The sequence below is a fragment of the Hyposmocoma kahamanoa genome, unplaced genomic scaffold, assembly GCF_003589595.1.
Source record: "Hyposmocoma kahamanoa isolate Upper Pololo Valley unplaced genomic scaffold, ASM358959v1 87, whole genome shotgun sequence".
NCBI lineage: Eukaryota > Metazoa > Arthropoda > Insecta > Lepidoptera > Cosmopterigidae > Hyposmocoma > Hyposmocoma kahamanoa.
In genome coordinates, this window is record NW_020654422.1 from 16,130,986 (window position 1) to 16,145,189 (window position 14,204).

The window sequence follows — 14,204 nt, forward strand, 5'->3', positions numbered from 1 at the left end:
AAATATATTGATAACTAGGCATAAACTAAAACGCAAAATTATATTAGCAAAATTCATAAACGGCTCTTCGTTGTTATTGGGGCAGCTTTCGCCATCGTTCTTTAACTATCATTGATTAATGGTATGCGGCAATTAGAAAAACCTTTTATTTGTTGACCATTTCATCTCCCGTTAGTCCAGTATGATGAACCTAAACGCTTTCTTGGAGAGCACTCACCAGTAATGCACTGGTAATCGTGACCACGTGTAAGACGCAATGAAGCTGATATTTGCTGCTTTTCAGACACTGCATGAGTGCGGCGCCGCTGGTGACGTGGGCTTATGTGGAGCAGTGGACGCGCGCTGCTCTCGATAAAGTTGACACCTGCCCACCGCATCTCGACCAACACCATCCACTGCACGTCGAGTGGGAGGCACTCTCGCAGGTAGTTTTACTTTGAGAAATCAATCATATATTTTTTTATATGGTACAACAACAGATAAGACTACAAATAATACTTAGAACTACTACATATGTTACATTATAATCTGATATCCAATTATAATTGTACATTGACATTAGGACTATAATAGGTTTATAATATAAAAGGGAAGACATTTATCAAAATAAGGACGCAATTTTTTGCTTATACTAGTGTACAGTGTTGTTTTGAAGCACTTAATACTACAGAAAAAAATATCATGGTCGGAACATATACGATCGACACATTCTGTATAATGGTCAGTTTTGTGTAACAAAGTTTATATAAATTTTGTACTGTTTGAAAATGTAATTAATGTTAAGAATAGATTTTTTTAATGAAAAACAGTGATTGACATTAACACGGGGAATAAAAATAAACTGGTTGTTCTTGGCTAAGTCACAAATTCGTTTAAGGTGCAATGTAACTCTTCAGTAATAAACAATGATCGGAAAAAGGTGTTTCACATATCGCACTTGACAAATAACATAGTATTATATAAAAAATTGCGTTATATTATATTTTATCTCAAAATTGCGTTACATTAATAATTTATCTCGAAAATTTCACTATATTGATGTGTCATTCATATATGATTTAATTTCAAAGTGACAGGACAATACTATCGCTTTGAAACTAAATAGGAGATAATACCATGTTAGTTGTCATGTGCGATATATAGATACATGTATAGATATAAGCTACAAGGAGCGGCACCGAGTGGTTAAAACCACCAAATATAATATTATTTAATTACTTTTTCTGAATTCCGGATTCCGGAAATGGTTTTACTGCATCGTAAGACAAAACTACTGAACTGAATTCGAAACGGTGATTCAATCAAAACAGTAATATTTGGTGATTTTGTCGCTCCTTGTATACCTATACATGTATCTATATATATGGAACACCTTTTCCCGATTGTCTTATAACAAATATATTACTTTAACATAATTTAAACATTAATGATTAGTATATTTTTAAAGAAAATTATTTAAACTGTGTTGCAGGTGCTGGACGTGGTGCTATCGCGGCTGCTGCAGGCGGAGCCGCGGCCCAGCGTGCTGGAAGGGCTGAACCTGCTGCAGCGTTGTGTAACCGTGCAGCCACCGTCGCCGCTCATACTCTCACTGCTGCTGTCCCTCATCTCCGCGCTCTTCGTGTTCCTCAGCTGCGCGTACAGCCAGCTCGCGGGTCCATATTAATATTGTTTTACTAGTTATTAGTTATCATTGTTAATGTCATGGAATTGGATCATGAGATGAAATCTATGGGATAGATAGTTTATGACCTGGATTATAATTCGGGTACATCCTGGCAGTAGTAGAACAAGACTAAATGACAACATTGCTGCTTAGCAAAAGTGTTTGAATAGCCGCAATTAACTAATGGCGACAAGTCAGTACAAAGATCTATAACAAAAAATACATAGGAGAATTTCGCTGACTCGGTAACTGGACCCGTGGCTCAAATGGTTACTGCAATGCTACGGTGCAGCATGGACGTGGGTTCGAGTCCGACCGGGTTGAAAAATTTTTCTGCGTGTTCGATCTTTATATTCACACTCATGATAACAATATAAATCATCATAACAAAAATATTTGAATTGTTTTGCAGGCCCTGGCGTAGGTGTGGCTGGTGCAGATCTGCTGCCGCGCGTGTTGGACAAGATCTTCGCGGCGCTGGTCTACGAAGGTGCGCCAGCGCACGACCGCCGCGCGCGCCAGGTTAAGAACGTGCGACGCCACGCTGCGGGGCTGCTCGTCAAGCTCGGCTCCAAGGTGGCTTATTTGAAAAATAATAATTACCTCCAATCCTGACAGTACAGGATCAAACCTCACTTCGTCATTTCTCCGCGCTTTGACATGTCAAGGCCCAACACAAATTGGATCCCAGGAGATCTGTGCTTAGTAGTGGACTGTAATAGTGGTAAATCAATAGTGTGTAATTGACGGCACAGTACCCGCTGCTGCTGCTGCCCGTGTTCGGGCGCTTGCACGAGCTGATCCGCACTGCGCTGGCGCGACCCGACCTCAGTGCCGTCGAATCCGTCACGCTGCAGGAAGCGCTGCTGCTCGTCTCCAACCACTTCTGCTGCTTCGAGCGACAGAGTCAGCTCGTCGCACAGGTACGTGATATCACGCAAATTCAGAACAGAAAATTTTAAACTTTACAAACTTTCTTGCTTGGTGCAGCCTCGAAAATCCCGAAAAAAGAGACTTGAGTCTTACGGGGCTTTAAAGACTTATAGGCTAGGCATTTAGGCAGTTAAAACATGATATTTTAATCAAATGCATTATTAACTCAAATTATAAAACCAAACATTAATTATGAAACGACGTTTTCATTTTTATAGTGAACACGCAAAAACAAAACGCGTTTGATTTATTGACCGAGTTTATTACTACCGTTTTCTTCAATTTCCTCAGAATGTACGAGGCTCCAATTTACAGTGTTGCCGTATCAATCTAAATATCAATAAACAAAATAAAAAATTACTGATGGTTTAATAGATTTGTTAATGTAATGCTCGTCAGAAAGTCAAATAATGGTTATTTGACTTAGCTCTCAAAAGTCGCGATATTCCCGAGAATTTCGGAAACTTAGATTCCCGGGATCTAAGTTGATACTAAATTGATAAATTGATACTAAAAAATTGTGTTCGACATAATAATATGTAAATAAAGCATATATTATTATTTTGTTTGTCGACCTTTGTACGGCTTACGAGAGCACATTATGATTTGTGAGGGATACACATGGCGAGTATCGTCCTTTATTGCATTACTGTCTACGCCATAGTTTCCCAAAGTGGTTCTTACCGCTCCCCAGTGTGCTTGGAAGAGTCCTAGGGGGACGGTAGGGGCCTCGGAAGCATTTGGGGAACGTTGATGCTGTCCAGGGGGTGCTACCGCATTAAAAAAAAACATTTAATTATCTATATAAACTACACTACATAATTAATATAATTTGTTTTCCTTGCAATTTTTTGTGTTAAGTTAATTTAAAAAAATACGTGTTTTTTTTTGTGGTGATGGGCGATGAAATTTATTGCCTAAGTGGACGGAGAGCCAAAAAGTTTGGGAACCTATGGTCGCCTCTGTCGCTGAATATCATATTCGCAAAATATCATGTTCGCAAAACATGATATTCGCAAGACATCACATTTTCGCAAGATGCCACATTCTCAAGATATTACATTCTCAAAACACCATATTCGCTGAACACCACATTCGCAAAATGTTATATGTGCGATTTTCAACACTGTACTGTTAGGAACAAAGTACAAAATTACAATTTATAAATTACTCATTTTTAAATAGAAAAATAATAGTGGAAAACAAAAATATTAGGAGTATAGTCAAAGATTGCGTAAATATAACACTAAGTATTCAAGTGTATCTGAACCAGTTAAGTGTATTACAGAATCCGGATCACTGAAGAATTTTAATTTTATTATCTGTTTAAGAACAATTTTAACTTTTAAATTGTCTCTGCCAGGTTCAGTAACCATTTAGTACAATCAACGTAGCTATTGATGACTGGAAGTGGACATTCAATGGATGATACAATAGAGGTCCGCCATTTTCAACGGGTGATTTCCCCAGTCCCTAGGTGATCCTTTGCAAAATGTCATGTGTCTTACGTGAATACACGGATATACTGAAACAAATGGTTGCCCAGGTACTAGGGGACTGCAGCGACCGCTGGGCAGCGCTGAGCCCCCACGTGTCGACGGCGGCCGGCCTGGCACGGCTGGTGGGGCTGGACGCGGCACCGACGCCGCCCGACACGGAAGCACCCGACGACGACGCCGGCCGCGCCCGAAGGACGTTGCTCCACGCCCTGACGCTGCTTCTGGGTGTTGTTAAACGCACGCAGGTGCCCGCCGACCCTGACAAGTGAGTTTTCCCTCTTGCACATGAGTACTTACAATATCCTATTTGATTAAATATCATGTTTTTAATACTTTGATATTCGTATATTTTTTAATGACAACATTCCACTATTTTGTTACTATTAGCGGGATGTCGCAAAACAAAAAAATAATAGACTCCTCTTAAGAATTTCAATTACTACTTTTGATTCTCGGACTATCTTTCACATAGACGCTTGAGATTGAAGTCGAAGTCTCCATGCAGTCGAAACCGACTGAAGTTGATTAAGACTTCACGCATTAACTGCAAACATACAGTCAATCTGTTAGCAGCCTAACTCGTCATATTCATCTTAATAATAATAATAACGCCGCACACACTCGGCACAGCCCCGCACTAGGGAAACCCTGTGTCGCAGCAAACTCACGGGAGAAATAATTGTCGGCCATACGAATATTTCTCCCGAATCGAATCTGGGACCTGAGAGTGACAGTCGCGGCATGGTAACCGTTCGGCCACGGAGGCAGCTAGCTTGTGAAGAGAAAATAAATGAGTATTGAACGTCAGGGCGTCCCGCGGCGGGTTCAGCGCGGGCGTGACCCCGTCGGGCAACCCGATCTGGCGCAACCCGTGCGGCGGGCACGTGCTGCCGCTGTTCCCCGCCGCGCTGGCGCTGGCGCGCGCGCTGCACGACCTGCACGCGCCCGAGAACGCCTCCCTGCGACACCCCCTGCACGCGCGCGCGCTGCTGCCGCCGGCCGCCGAGCGCCGCAACCTGCTGGGCCTGCGGGACGCCGACGCCGCGCCCACCACGTCGCAGGACAGGATGCAGAACTTCCTGCACACGCTACATGACAATGTGAGCTCTGGACGCGTTGCACGCGTTGCAAGATATACTGTGTGCTTTTTTTGATGGGACGGTATGGGGAAATCCGTAACTATAGGAGATTGGGCATAGTAAATTTATTGGTCAAGCGTGAGTTGTCCATACAAGTGAATAAAATTGATTAATTTTTTTTAGTGCTGAACGACTCGGTGTCATGTAAGGATCATTTAATTGTATTAGAAGAAAAAATCGGAACAGCAGAAGTTGGTCAAGTTTAATAAGAGCCTTTGCACACGGCACATTTAATAAGCGCCACCGACGCGCATTTACGGCGCGGTAAATGCGCATCAGCTGCGCTTATACGCGCCGCAGACGCGCTGTAGTGAATCGATTCAAACGCGCGCAAACATCATGTTGCAAGCAAGAAGCTCATATACTCCACTGGAGTTTACACTTAGAATTTCATGTAGTTGCTTCATTTACAAAAACTAACTAAAAACTAATATTAAAACTACTTATCAAAATGCGCGATACATACGCGCGACTACCGCGCGCTGTAAACGCGCGTCGTTGGCGCTTATAAAATATGACGTGTGCATAGACTATTAAATGTTTTAATACAAAATGAATAAATAGAATTTACTAATTTTTTTTTTACCATCTGGTAACGTCTAAAAGTAATATGTATAACCCGACGGACAATTTCTTTTTTTTATCGTAGCCTCACATCTTGTCACAACAATTCTTCTGAATGTCCGTAACAACTATTTTACTTTTGACTTTATCTACATTACAGGTGTGCCATTTAGTGGGCGCTGCTGCAACTACACTAGGACGCGAGTTGTACGCGGCCGCAGGTCTAGCCAGGTTCCTGGCGGGATCACTTCTCCATGGACTGGAGCACCTGCCCGACCATTGGCTGCGGCCCGTGGTCCGCGCGGCGCTCAAACCGCTGCTGCTGCATTGCCCGCCCGCGCACTACCACACAGTTGCTTTGCCCATCGCGCAGCATATGCACGCGTTCAGTTAGTATCGTTAGTAGTAGTAGTAGTAGTAAGTAGTAGAAAAAGCAATACAATAAATTCGCTCACCTACTGTCTAAAATAGCTTAACAAATTCGGCTTTCTCATAATTTAAGGGACGGCGATACATTTGAAATTACGCTACTAGGCAGTACAACTAGTAACAGAATGATACTCAACAGTCTACAGCCTCCATTAATTGACATACTATACATATTTAGTAGCAGTAGAACGCCTTATGAAAGAGCTCGTTCAGGGAAGTACTGCCACCTTATATATTTCTACCGCCAAGCAGTAGTGTGGCAATTACTGCGTTCCGGTTTTGAAGGGTAAGGGTGGTGGTGAAATTACAGTCACATGGGACTTGTCAAGTTATATCTCAAGGTGACCGTCGCAGTGGCCGTCAGATCTCTGCGATTTAAAGTTAGTTCTGCAACTGTTATGGACAGGCAAGTCGCTTACCTCCAGGCGCCCGACTTGTTCGTCCCATCACTTCTCATCATAAAAAAAGTACTGTCTGTAAAAAAACATGTTTCAAAGAGAAAGTATATGCAGCATTTTTACGAGAGTTTAATTACATGTAAGAAAAATGGCGTAATCAACGGTATACGAAGAAGAAACAGCTATCATGGGACGTGCCCTCTTGCACTTCTCAATCCAGAGTGATTTTGTTGCGGCGGTTATGAATAAATAAATAAAGGTTATAAAGCTATAGCATTGAAATTTTGTTTAATACGTGTAAAACGACAATACACATACAATTTAATTTAAATTGAAAATAATTTATACTTATTGTATGTCATAAATTAAATTATACTTAACATTTTCCAGTGTTAATACATCTATCGCAGCGGTGGGACTACATCACGTCACTATACGAATCCGGCAAACTGGAAGAAGAGGGTGGAAGTGAGTCGCAGGAGGTTCTAGAAGACATACTTGTCAGAAACCTTAGTAGGGAATATTTAGATGTGCTCAAGGTACGACTCCGTTACAAAATAAATAGAATCTGTACTGTGATAAAATTAGAGTTAATGAATGAATGAAATATTCTTTACTTCACATAAAAATTACAGTTAAAATACAATACAGTAACTTAAGTATAACAGGAGGTCTTATAGCTATAAGCTTGTATATGTAGCAATTTCTTTCAGGCAACCTTAGGATGAAAATTTGGGAAATGCAAAAGGGATGCCAAAGAATATCATTATAAGTACACAACAACAATTATAATAAACTCGTAAACCTACATATACGTACATATATATGTATATACATACAAATAGAGTAAATGGTTTTATTTAACTTCTGACACACTTTCGCGCTCGTCAAAGAGGTGATAACAATCTTTACTGTAATATTTTAATCCAATAATGCGCGCTTGTTAACGCCCACTACAGCATCGTATAGACTACTGGTTTATTTTTAAAATACTAACCTCGCAGGACTATATTATTAACATCATAAACAACAAGTTGTGCCATGACTTTTTACCTGAAACAAACTTTTAAGTTTTTGTTGCACTGTCTGACACGTTTTACATCTGTATTTGATAGAATAAGTTCAAACGTACAAGCGTCCTCCACGACGAATCCCACCCCCGTCGACTCCCACACCGTTATTACCGTTTAGAGCGATCTATTTAAATCTATTTATTATTGTATGAAAGTAAAATCGGATGAATTATTAAAGGTCATGATACGGAAAATGGAGTTTCAACTAATTATTATAAATCGTAATTAATACATGAAATTTGTTTTTTTTTATAGATAACTTTAGTAGAAGGGGGACTGACAGTAGAAACTCCGGTGGGAGACATGGAAGAAGACCCTCCGGCAACGGCAACCGTACAGCGTGCGCCTGAGCAGGTGTCCGAGCTCGGGGCCTTAATTCTGGCACACCCGATTGCCGGGCCGGCGGCGTTGCATCTCGTTAGTGCATTCTGCTATTCAGTTAATATAATATACTATTTTAGAACCATTGTAATTTATTAGTCCGGCAGTTTGATTTAAATAAACAATATCTGTGGCATTGATGCTTGTTGATGACAAATGGAATGCTGTGATCTCTGAAAAGGCCGTGAAGATTTCTAATTAACGTCTATTTTATATACTATAAATAGACAATCTATAAATTTTGGAAAAAAAAATCAGTAAAGATTCTTAGCTAGGCATAAAACTATTTTATTCTCAATAATTTGATTTAAATAAACAATATCTGTGGCATTGATGCTTGTTGATGACAAATGGAATGCTGTGATCTCTGAAAAGGCCGTGAAGATTTCTAATTAATGTCTATTTATTATACTATAAATAGCCTTAATTTATAAATTTTGAAAAAAAAAAATCAATAAAGATTCTTAGCTAGACAAAAGCTTTACAAATAAGAGGCTGCAATAGGTCGACTGCTCTATAAAGCCATGTTAAAGCAACGTGCGCACACGACCTTCCAACGAGAGGGTATGTGCCACAGTTTACCACACTTGCGCGAAATAAAACATTGGTTCTACCTAAGTATTAGACGCCCCCAGTGGCTAATTAATCCGAATAATAATGTGTTAGACAATCAATCCTCTTTATGCGGATTTCCTGTACCGTAAGAAGTAAGAACGGAATTCACTTCGGGGCACCCAGAACATCCAGACCATAAGAAAGTTAGAAAATTTCGTTTACCAAATACTATGATCTGTTTGGTAAATTAAATTTTCTAACTTTTAACCGGGAGTCGAACCGACTCATCCATCGCCCACAGTGCAAGCCGTTGAGCTACCGACTTCAGCGCAAACCACACCGATAACGAAGCTAAGCTAAGAAAATACGTTGTAAGTAGTGACAATGGGCACGTGCGGGGGTGAAGGGTGACTTATTTTAAGTAGCTAGGCGAGATCGTTGTGTTAGTTTAGTTTTTTTTTATAATACCAAGTGACGGGACAAACAACCCGTGGGCCTGGTGCCTGGACCACTGAGTGCTTTAAATCACAAGGACCGGAGGGGCAGTGCCACTGCAGCCGTAACCTTTAAAAAAGCGACCTCCAAAGTACGTGGAATTACATCTATTTGCCAAGTTTTATTGGAGTCGGTTACCGGAAAGTGCGTAAAACCGGATTCATCTCCTAGTTCGCCACTATACGGAACTTGACACAGGAGATAATAAAAATCGGTTTTCACTACTCAAAAGTATATTGAGAGAGAAAAAAGCCTTGAATTGGAGAATAGCAAAATCAACCATTCAAATAATTACTCCTTATAATAAAATTTAGGCGCCATTTATAAAAATGAATCTTCATGCGTGAACAGCCATCCTTAGAGGTGGATGATTTTCTTCAAAATGGGACCACTATGGAGGTATCCTCTTTCTAACAAAAAAAGAATCGTGAAAATCGGTTCACAAATACCGGAGTTATCGCGTAACATACGAGGGGTGATCCAAAAGTAATGATAATCAATAATAAACACAATGAATATAATAAAAAAAATAAATTTATTTCTCAACATAGTCTCCTAGCAAGTCTATACATTTAGTCCATTTCTTTTCAAAACCTAAAATTCCCTTAGAAAAAAAATCTTTATCTTGACTCTCAAAAAAGTCCTCAACCGCGGCCATCACGTCGCTATCATCGTCAAATTTCTTGCCTCGGAGGTGTTCCTTGAGTCGTGGAAAGAGATAGAAGTCACTGGGGGCTAGATCTGGTGAATAGGGGGGGTGTTCCACAAGTTCAAAGCCCGCTTCCTGAATGGCAGCCATGGCGATTGCAGCTTTGTGAACCGGTGCGTTGTCTTGATGGAACAGCACGCCAGCCCGCAGTTTGCCTCGCCTTTTCTCCTTAATAGCCTCCCGCAATCTTCTTATTTGTTCTGCATAGTAGGAGCCTGTAATAGTGGCCCCCTTTTCCAAGTAGTCCACCATGATTATTCCTTCAGCGTCAAGTCAGCGAAAGGCATTTCTTGTTAATAAATGTTATTATGACTTACCTAAATTTTTTGACGACACGTATGATGACAAATAACAATAATAATACAAATAAAAATACTTCGACATCTCTTATTAATAATTATTGAAACTAATAAATAAATAAATAACGCACACACTCAACATAGCCCCGCACTAGGGAAATCCTGTGTCGCGGGTGCCATGGACACACACATAGACAACCACAAATTACACCCAAACTCACGAGAGAAATAAATGGAAGCCATACAAACATTTCTCCCGGCCCGGGAATCGAACCTGGGACTTCTGCGTGGCAGTCCGGCATGGTAACCGTTCGGCCACGGAGGCAGTCTAATGTATTGTATAAAGTATGTTTTCCATTACTAATTCAGAATAATGCAATGTAATAATGTGATATAATAATTTAATGTTATGATATTCTATTGTAATGTAATAATTTAATATAATTAAATAGTGTGATTTATGAATTTAGCCCTCAGATGTTGCTGTGCCCTTGCAGGGCGTCACATATATACCATCAATTAATGTTCCATCTTAAATTTGTAATGTGATATGCAATAAACAATTGAAATTGAAAAGATATCTCAAAAAAATATTTTGTCAATTAGCCGTGTTTTTAGTTAGTGGCCGGCAGATAAGTTGACAAGTTTCATGTGCCTGTAATTTCACCAGCACCCTTACCCTTCTAAACCTTACACTTTTTACTAGCTTTTTAACCGGGAGTCAAACTCCGGACTCGTCCATCAACTGCCACGCAGAGGTCCCGGGTTCGATTCCCGTGCTAGGAGAAACGTGCGGGGCTGTGAGTGTACGTGCAAACCGTGAGCTACCGACTTGGGCAATGCAACAAAAGACGCGTGGCGTCCGCAGATCCTGCGCGCGCTGACGTGGAACGACTCGACGGTGTCGCTGCGCGCGTGCCTCGTGGCGCTGCCGGCGCTGCGCTCGGCGCTGGAGGCGGGGCGCGTGGGCGCGGCCGAGGCCAGCGGCGCCTTGGCCGCCGTGCTGCAGGCGCTGAGGACGCACGGCCAGCACGAGGCCAACCAGGCCGCGCTGCTCGCCTTGGCCGTGCAGGTACCGTTTCTCACTCGTGTGTCAAGGCGGAGTATAATGACATTTGCAGGGTTGCCAGTTTTCATAAAATTTTTAACAGTCACGTAGCTGTTATCGACAGTTTTATCGATGGATTGCGAATGTTACATCGTTGTTCTCATTTTGACAGTTGGCCTAGTAGTATCGAAATCAATTTTATAGGTGAATTTTATGATCTAAATGTGAAACTTTAAAATATGTCTCCTCTTTGTACTTTTCACAGACAGTTCTAAATACAATGCAGGTAATACGACATACTCGTGAATAAAACCACCAAATGTTAATTAATTACTTTTTTCGAACTCCAAATTTCCAGTTTTACTGCATTGTAGGGTAATAAAAGCATCTACAATATTCGCATTAGTTAAAACAAGCTATTGCTTGTACCTTATTAAAAAGTGTTTAGTTTGGTGTAAGGTTAGGTATCTACTGCATTTTTTAGAATTACTTCAAAATTTAACTTAAGCTTCCTAGGAGAGTAGTTTTATCTTACGATACAAAATTCGGAATTTTAAAAAACATCTGGTTTTTGGTTTGGTTTTAACCACTGTGTCACTCCTTGTATCTATTTATGTATACATTTATCTTCTCATTTGGAACACCCTATTCCGATCATTGTTTAATCTCTCATTACTATATTTAAATCTTTTTAATTTTGAAAAACTCCTTTATGTGAATGATAGAAGTGTCTGGACATCGTAGTTTACTAATACTTAATGTGGTCCCAGACATACGAGGCGCTGAGGCCTCGGTTCCCGGGCATCGTGTCCGTGCTGCGCGCCATCCCGGACGTGGACGCCCACGACCTGCATCGCCTCGACGAGAAGCTCTCCGCCACCCCTGCCAAGCCATCCAAGATCGACAAAAGTAAAAGAGATCTCTTTAAGAAGATCACCTCGAGGGTAAGTAGCACCAATAACTCGAGGACTGCTGATCTCCATGCTACAGATCGTAGCTCTGCAAAAGGTCAAAATTCCGTTATCTAGATGACACTGATCAATACCCTGGAAGTAGTTTATATTATGTAATCGGTCGTGGATATCAATTCATTCCTCTTTATTATAAAATAAAAAAGTAACTTTTTTCCTTGGAATATTCGAATATTGATCAAGAGCTAAAATTATTTTGTGAATTTTGGGAAATAAAAAAACGCACACACTCAACATAGCTCCGCGCTAGGGAAACTCTTTGTCGCGGACGCCATGGACACACAAAGACAATCACGAATTACACCCAATTCAGGAAAGGATAAATGTAGGCCACACAAATATTTCTGCCAGCACGGGAATCGAACCTTTACCTCTGCATGGCATTCATGAGAGTTAACAACTTGTGTCTCAGGGTGACGGGCGCAGTGGCAGTGCCCCTCAGATCTTTGCGATTTAAAGCTCTGAGTGACACTGCAACTGTTATGGACAGGCGTGTAGCTTACCATCAGGTGCACGACTTGTTCGTCCTTTCACTTGATATTATAAAAAAAAAAATAATATAGCCGGCGCTGTCCATAAAAATCTGTGCAATAAACGCCATTTTGATTTGTTTGTTATCACTACAAATTAGAGTAGCTTTGATAAATTGCAGCTAGTCAGTGTAAAACAAATTAGTTACAAAAATAGCTATTTGGTACTCGTCGCGACACCTGGTGTACCGATGGGTATTAAACATCCGACCACGTTACCTTGTATCGCGATTAGCCGTCCTCTGGAGTTATTGGTCCATGGTAGCAACTAAACGCCTTCTCTGTTAGACGTCAGCTTTCTTCTTGAATTATATTTACATTAATGCGTAACTATACGGCCTTATTCAAAGTGGCGGCGGGCGCGGATGCGTGTAAATCAAATGCATAGTAGACGCTCGTTGCGTTCACAGTGGTCGCGCGCGCTGGCGCCTGCCACGAGGCGGGCGCGGAAGCGGTTGCGCGGGTAGATCTATTGGCTCGGTCCGCCCGTACCTTTCGCAGACCTGTACGCCCGCACCTGCCGCCGCGCCCGCGCCTGCACTCTGAATGAGCCCAAGGGGTCACTTATACTATTTATTTCTAGTGCCACAAAGGCTATAACTACGTATAATTCTATGATTCAATACGATTTGATCTTAATTAATTAGCAGTGATCGGAATGGAGGGAGTTAATTTAGCTAAACTAAAGAATAATGTGAATATTCCCTTCTACAATTCCCGGGACTTCTCGGAACTGATTATATTTGAATATGCGTATTATTTATTGAAATTTGAGTGCAATGACAACAAATTATTATTTCCTATTTTAAATATTTGCTACAAATTATTGTCTCAAAAAAATAGTATTGTAGATGTGTTTCTATAGGTACTTATTTAAAAACAAACATGAGACAACCTGTATTTGGACTGTTTAGAAAATAAAATAAGAAATTTTATACCCATGAATCACGAAATGGGATGTCCGTACTAAGAAAACGTTCATACTTTACGTAGATTAACTGCCTCAATTCCCATCACAATTAGATAAATTAAACTTTTCTTAGGATTTAAGAGCGGTTACACACGGCGGCTTTTTGCAGCGAAGCAGTAGCGATGCAGTCGCTACATTGTCTACCTTTACGCGCGTGACTTTAAGAAGCGATGCAAACGCGATACAAACGCGATGAACCTTTTAAATAAATGAACTAATTTATTTATTTCATGTATTTATTAATTTCACTTTTAAATATACAATTAACAAAACAAAATATTGTGCATAAACATATACGGATTTTCCGTACATAACCTATTCAACATAAGCGACTATAAAAATGCAGTCGCGTGTGTGCATCGATGCAATCGGTCAAATGTAGCGACTAACAAGTCATCAAGAGCAACATATCCCTCAACAACTACGTGAAATGTCCCGGAGACGAGGTCTCGGATCATTTTGCAGGTCTAGCCTCGGATACACTTGGCAGTACTTATACAAATGTCGCCCAAGAAAGTTGTGGCGAATAGTGCTGGGTACATACT

General features: G+C 40.8%; 1 protein-coding gene across 1 annotated transcript in view; it reads left to right on the forward strand.

The window, feature by feature from the left end:
* LOC113235397 (exportin-5) overlaps positions 1 to 14,204 on the forward strand; it is a 21,024-nt gene that overhangs the window by 5,358 nt on the left and 1,462 nt on the right. The window contains exons 6-16 of the mRNA XM_026471076.1: positions 282 to 425; positions 1,472 to 1,655; positions 2,079 to 2,242; positions 2,422 to 2,589; positions 4,146 to 4,363; positions 4,907 to 5,198; positions 5,962 to 6,190; positions 7,019 to 7,167; positions 7,957 to 8,118; positions 11,009 to 11,212; positions 11,959 to 12,132. Of these exons, the coding sequence (XP_026326861.1) occupies positions 282 to 425; positions 1,472 to 1,655; positions 2,079 to 2,242; positions 2,422 to 2,589; positions 4,146 to 4,363; positions 4,907 to 5,198; positions 5,962 to 6,190; positions 7,019 to 7,167; positions 7,957 to 8,118; positions 11,009 to 11,212; positions 11,959 to 12,132 (2,088 nt within the window). The remainder of the gene's footprint in view (positions 1 to 281; positions 426 to 1,471; positions 1,656 to 2,078; positions 2,243 to 2,421; positions 2,590 to 4,145; positions 4,364 to 4,906; positions 5,199 to 5,961; positions 6,191 to 7,018; positions 7,168 to 7,956; positions 8,119 to 11,008; positions 11,213 to 11,958; positions 12,133 to 14,204) is intronic.